This window comes from Durio zibethinus, chromosome 10 (assembly GCF_047325235.1).
Source record: "Durio zibethinus cultivar Kanyao isolate XHJ-2024 chromosome 10, ASM4732523v1, whole genome shotgun sequence".
NCBI lineage: Eukaryota > Viridiplantae > Streptophyta > Magnoliopsida > Malvales > Malvaceae > Durio > Durio zibethinus.
The window spans coordinates 20690962-20697770 of record NC_143171.1 but is presented as its reverse complement, the minus strand read 5'-3'; the positions used below and the strand labels follow the sequence as shown (position 1 = coordinate 20697770).

The window sequence follows — 6809 nt, the reverse complement described above, 5'->3', positions numbered from 1 at the left end:
TTCTCCTTTTATTCCTTCTTTTTTCTTTTTTTTGAAAATTTGAGAATAGATCATCTACAAGTATTAAGTTTCTTTACTGTAGAAAGAACCAAAAAACAACAAAGTAAAATAGAAGCCTCATTCTAGGGAGAACTCTTATTAAATAATATATTTATAGATCAGAATCATTTTTTAATTATCAAAGGGAGAAGATAGGGGGCCGTAAAAAAAAATCCTATTTCTCAAACATTTCAAACGTGTGAATCAGATAAAAATGGTGAACCACACTAAGCCTTAATATTAAAAAAGCACTAAAATATTTTTATTTCAGAAGACGTCAACAACGTCCAGCAGCCAAATAGCTTTCAGACATGACATAAAAAATTGGTAAGCTACAGCTGCACTACTAAGGAGACAATGCCAAATTAAAAAGTACATAGACAACAAAAAGGACACCTCATCCAAAAAAGCATAAACAGACCCCTTAAAGGCAACAAGGGATACTTTGCAATTCCACAAAAAATATATGAAATGGTATTCAAAGTGTAATGAAGATTGTTTTCTTTCCCACATATAGCTAAATTTACCTAATTTATAGTGCATGCTGCAGTTTGGTTTTAATGCAAGGTTGTAGCTTTACATTCTGCAGTCTTTGGTTGTTCGAAAACAAAATTCAAACTGTAAACAATTCTGTTGAGGGATTGTAACTACGAGCAGTATGTACAGATTACTTCCAACTGGTCAGTACTTAATTTGGTTAGATACAGACTGCAAAGCCTTTTTCCATGGCTGAGAAAGCAGAATGTGGCACAAAGGGGTACTGCTGAGCTCATATGAGATTCAAACCATTTAAAGATCTCTTCAGATTGCAAACTAGTCATTTCATGGTGTGCAAATGCAAGATTTAGCTCCCCCTGAACAGGATGCACCAAGTCCTTCTCTAGCGTACTATACTGGAGAGCTTCTTTCCAACGTGTTGCACGCCCATCCCTTTTCGTATACCCGTTCTCATCTATAAAGCCTTTCTCCCTGAATAAATTGAATAATCTTGCAGAAAGAGTCTGGTAGAGACCTGGGATTCTGTCACATAAAAAATTTGGTGACAGAGGCAACTCCATGCAGTCAATCTCTGCAACATCAATCCCTTTATTTCTCAGAACTTCCATAAATTCGGTTATTTTTTGTTGCCTATGTACATCTTTCGGCATATGCTCAAAAAGGGTTGGCAGATAGTCCTCTATAATGTCCATTTGATCAAATATTCCTCCAACAATCATAAGTGTAATACTACTAAACTTCAAATCATTAGCAAGTGCAGATACAAAGTACCTAACAGAAGAGGCGCCTAAAGCCACAAGAGGAAGCTTTTCAAGGTTCTGTCTCTTAACCCACCATCTTATATTATCTTCAACGATCAATCTTTCCTTCCCAATTGTCCAGCATCTCCCTGCGCCTGATATAGTCAAGACAGCAAATTTCCGAGCAAGAGCGTGAAGAACAAGCAACCTTTCCTCTGGCAGACCAACACATTTAGGGCATTTAGAAGACCTATCCCTAAAGTCAACAGCTCTACCACTACATCCATGAGCTAAAAAAAAAACAGCCTTAGGCGAATCAGGTATTTGCCACGTCAAATCCGTCCCATTCCTGAACTTCCTTTCCGGATTAAATTGCACCAAAGACTCAAGCCTATTCCATTTGTGGTCCGAAGTCCATATACTGGAATTGGGTTTTCATCATGTTTGTGGCAAAAAAAAAATACCAATGCTACTAGGACTGATACTAGAAACATAAGTGGCACTAGAACCGGGTAGTTTTTAGGTCCATGCCATGCCTTTGACTTTTTTCCACGATTCAACATTGCTGTCTGTCAATAGAGAAACAATAACAACCTTGAAGACTTCCAAAACGTATAAAAATTATACAACCCCTATCTGTAATTGAAACGATTCATGAGTTCAGAGTCCCGTAATTGAGTGTAGGATTAGCCTAAGAGTCTCAAAGGTTATTGTAATACATATGAAATGAAATGTTAGACATTATCATATCTTATTTGGAAAAGGAAAACACAGATATTTCAGGCGGCAAATGATAGAATGATGGTTCCAGAATTAAAAAAGGGAGCAAAAAGTAAATGCCTCAAGATTTTTGGGTTGTCGGAGATCTAGTCTTCTGCTTTCGAATCTAGCTTTGCTTCTGTTTCCAGTTCTGGTAAGTTTGGAAGGGATTAGGGTGTTGTATCTACCAGCAACATCCAAAATTTTTTATTTATAATTAATAATATTCATGATGGATTTAATAATATTGGCGATGATTTTAATAAATTAGAAAGTATAATTTTATTTATAATTTTTAATAAAAATAATGATCATTGAAATTTTATTAACTAATTTTTAAATAATTATGCATTTTATTCTCAAAACTTATATAACAAATTAAATTCGTATCACTCTTTTAAATTATCTTTATAAATATAATTAAAAAAATTAAAATTAAAGGATAATATAATAATATAAAAAAGATCATATATAAAAAATGATGCAAAAAATTTACTTAAATTACAAAAAGATGGCGAAAGCATTTTTACGAAAGAGTTATAAAAATGATGCCAACATAACTTATTAATCGAGGATAATATCACATATTCGAAAATTATCCACTATCCACAAAATAAATCTTTAAACACCAAAATATGAGATTTTTCATAGAGTTTGTAAAAAATGTTATTCTTTTGCTTAACCAATCTCTCTATATTCCTCTCTTGATCTCTACATGACTCATCAAATATTTCACACATGTAAGACTTTTCTCATATTTGGATAAATACTCTTTCATTCCTTTTCATTACGATCAAATGTCATGTTTCATACTAAGAGAAGAAGTGATTACCATTCTTGTCTTATTTCATTATGGTTGAATGCGATACACTTTTTGGAGAGAAGGGGTGACATTTTGATTTAGTTTGATTCAAAAATCAAACTCTTAATTGCCATTGGTCGTTTTTATTATAACTACAATATGTAGTTATTTCAAAGCCTACTCATTTTGGTCAGCCAAATCTAACAAAACTATATAATTAAAATGAAAAAAGGGAAATGCTTAAGACAAAAAGAAAAAAAAAAAGGAAAGGGAGCCAAATAGAAGTGCCACATGAATATCTCCATTTAGGAATGTCAACGAGTTAAGTAGGGGTGGGTTTAGGCTCATCTCGACTTCGATCATATATCAAGTTATTATTTTTTATACATGACTTTACCCAATATATTTATAGATGCATAACCTACATCCTACTTGATTTAACAAAAAATAAATTCAATAGTACAATATTAATGAAAATATTTTTTTAATATAAATTATAATTTAAATATATATAAATATAATATTTTATTAAATTAAGGTATTAAATAATGACTATTAATATAATATATATAATTAAATAAATAATAAAATATATATTCCTATCTATATTTAAGGACATAAGATGGAGCACTCTAAATCTGACTCCAATCCTACCCGAACTTCGATTTTAAAAGAATCACCTTTGTTAGACCAACAAGTTGAAACTCGCTAGATACGAGTTATTTTGTCATCATAACTTTCATTAATCCAATTTCTTACCAAATTTATCTCATAAAAAATTCAAAAACAAAAAAGGTAAATAACTAAAAGAGACAAAAAAAAAAAAAAGAATCCAAATGTAGGTGCCATGTTGACATTTAAATTGTGCATTTATCTTTTCAAACATATATGAGAAATACTAAATAAACAAGTAAATAAACCAAAAAAAAAAAAGAGAAAGCCAAAGTAAGGAAAAAAAAAAGGGAAAACACCAAAGGAAAAAATATATATATAAAAGCCAATGGGTACCACAAGGACACTTCTATTTAATGATGACAATAGATCAAGTTTGCGTAGGTTTATACTAATCTTGACTCTGATCCTTTTTTATTTTAATAATTTAACCAGACATTGATTCCGACTCAACATCAAGTTACTATTTTTTATAATTAATCCAAATCTGACACATAAATTTATAACCCACATCCTACCCACATTAATACAAAATTAATTAAATAATTTAACTCTAGTATAATGTTCATAAAATTTTTTAATTTAAATTACATCTTGTTTATGTATAAATATAATATTTTTATTAAATTAAAGTATTAAATAAAAATTGTATTAACATAATACGTATATATAAATATAAAATTAAAATAAATAATAAAAAATATTTTTATATATATTCAGGATGTGATGGAACATCCTAAACCTACCACAGATCTAATTCTTATTTTTAAAAAGAAAAAACTCGGCATAATATTGAATTTCAAAAAATGCACTTATTAGATCCGGTCGAATTGAAATCCATTGGATATAGATTATTTTGTTATCTTCATCTTTATTGACTTAGGATTTATTTGGATAGGGAGTGAAATCGGCTCCAACGGAATTGAAAACTATGAAGGAGTTGAGATTAATTACTATAGTAGTAAGATTTGATACTGTAACAGTGAGATTAAAATCAGTGGTTACATATGTATTTAGATATAAACGCAACGATAATAATAAGATAAATATTACTAATCAGTATATTAATTTTATTTATTAAATGATATTCACTTTATTGAATTTTAAATTAATACATTTCTTTATTATTTATTTTTATCAGAGTGCAATGTTTTCAAGGGATATTAAAAAAACATTGATTACTTAAGAATACAATTGAATAAAAAAATAATAATGTGATAAGCTTGAAATTTTATTTTCTAAATTCACTAAGGCCTTAAACTTTTAAATATGTTGGATAAAAATGTTTATATGGAGAAAAATGTTCAAAGCAATAAGCAGTGGCTTACCACACCTTTTACTAGTAGTGGGGAAGCGTCAGTCCACTGGTGCCATGTAGGCCTAATTGAACTGTAATTTTGTTACCCAAATAGCATATCATAATGCAGTTGCACCAAAAAGCTGCTTCATCATGTTGTACAATGGTATCGATTAAATTCTAATGGAGTTTTATTTCATACAAAATTTATCTAATTAAAAAGGTCAACCAAAAAACAAAAAGAAATGATAAAAAAAAATGTCAAATAAGAGTGCCACATGAACATTTTCATTGATCTCCTTTTTTTGCAAAATTTAATTTATAGATTTAAAAAAGAAAAAAAATAAAACTAAAAAAAGAGAAAAGAGCTGAAAAAAAAAATTGGATGTCACATGAATGCAGTGGTTAAAGAACATAGAGAGAAAGAGGAGAAAGACAGAATGAAAAGCAGATAAAAGGATATTGAGACTAGAGATTGAAAAGAACAAGTGCAGTGGTTGGAGAAGGAGATAAAGAGGAAAATTTTTAAAAGGATTAAAGAGAAAAAAAGAGGAGAAAGATAGAAATGAGATATAAGAGAATAGAAAGTAAATGCCCTGGTTGGAGAAGAAGAAGAAGATGGAGAGGAAATTTCTTACAGAAAAGAATAAAAGAGAATATTAAAAAAGAAAAAAAATTAGATCTAGTTAAGGAAGGAAAGTAAGAAGATAAAGAATGAAAATCAATTATGGTAGCTGGAGAGATTCCTGGTAGAAAAAAAATTAAAAGGGAACAAATAAAAAAAAATTGAAAAAAAAAAGATCTAGTGTTAATCATTCTGGGTTCTTCCTTTTTGTTTTCTTTTTGTTATGTAATTTTGTCTTTTGATTCTTCAATTTTTTTAATATTTTGCAAGATTATTATTTTTAGGGCTTAATTCAGCAAGTTTAATTTCAATAAGATCTTTCATTGTTTATAGTACTTTGATTTAGCTTTATTTGTAGATTTTTTTTTATTTCTTCCAAAGTTTCTCTAAAATTTTCCTTTATGGTCCTGGCTATGGTTTTATCTATGTTTCAATATGAATTTATACATTATCAGAATTTGTATATTAAGTAAATTTCAATTGGTTCTATTAAAAAAGAGTTCCAATTCAAATTTAATGCTCTAGCAAGTAGTAGAAATCATATTGAACACTCTCATAATCCCTCATATTCCCTTAATCTGTTTTTTGATGTTGTTGCAGCAATTAGTGTATTGGCTAAGTTACAATTATAACATTCAAGGGATGTTAGATTCCATTAATTCATCTTTCAATTAATTCTTCAATTTTTTATTAAATATATATCATACTTAGTATTTTTAATGCTCAAAGCCAAATCAATAATTAAACAAAGTTGTTCTCTATATATTTGCTATAGGATCATTGAAGACCTTTTTTTTATAGACTATAACTAACCGATTCAACTTTTAGCCTTTTATAGCTTTTATAGATAAATGCAAGCAAACTAAAGAGATAGCTTTTATAGATAAATGCAAGCAAACTAAAGAGATAAATTGTAGTTGGAGATTCTATTAGCTAAGATTTCCTAAAATTCATTTTTGACTTTATAAATTCAAATTGCCTTGACATATACCGGTGACTAATAAGTTTATTATACAACAAATGATGTTTGTTTATAAAATTAATATTAAAAGCTTAATTACTGTTATTTTCTTCATGGTTCTTCAAATATCAGTGATATATTTAGTTGACAACTCCTTATTGTCAGCAACATTGCATTTATATATTATCATCTTGAATAATTGTTGCACTAAAATATGAAATGTAATGTTGAATGCATTTAATAGAATTATAAATAAATGCTTGGATGTATTTTTGTTTTAATTTTTTTAATTTTTAGTAGATTATTATTTATACCCATAGTTATCAGAATCAGATCCGATATTAAACCGTTTAAGATTTTTGGTCATTAGGTACCACTGAGTTAATCAGGTCAATTGTTGGTTCAATAAAAATATT

The 6809-nt window shown here is 28.7% G+C and overlaps 1 protein-coding gene across 1 annotated transcript; it reads right to left on the bottom strand.

Annotated features, from left to right (window-relative positions):
- Positions 1-537: 537 nt before the first annotated feature.
- LOC111293347 (uncharacterized) lies at positions 538-1734 on the bottom strand. The gene has a single exon (XM_089767298.1). The coding sequence runs from the start codon at positions 1254-1256 to the stop codon at positions 687-689; it is 570 nt and encodes a 189-aa protein (XP_089623424.1). The 5' UTR covers positions 1257-1734; the 3' UTR covers positions 538-686.
- Positions 1735-6809: the final 5075 nt, after the last annotated feature.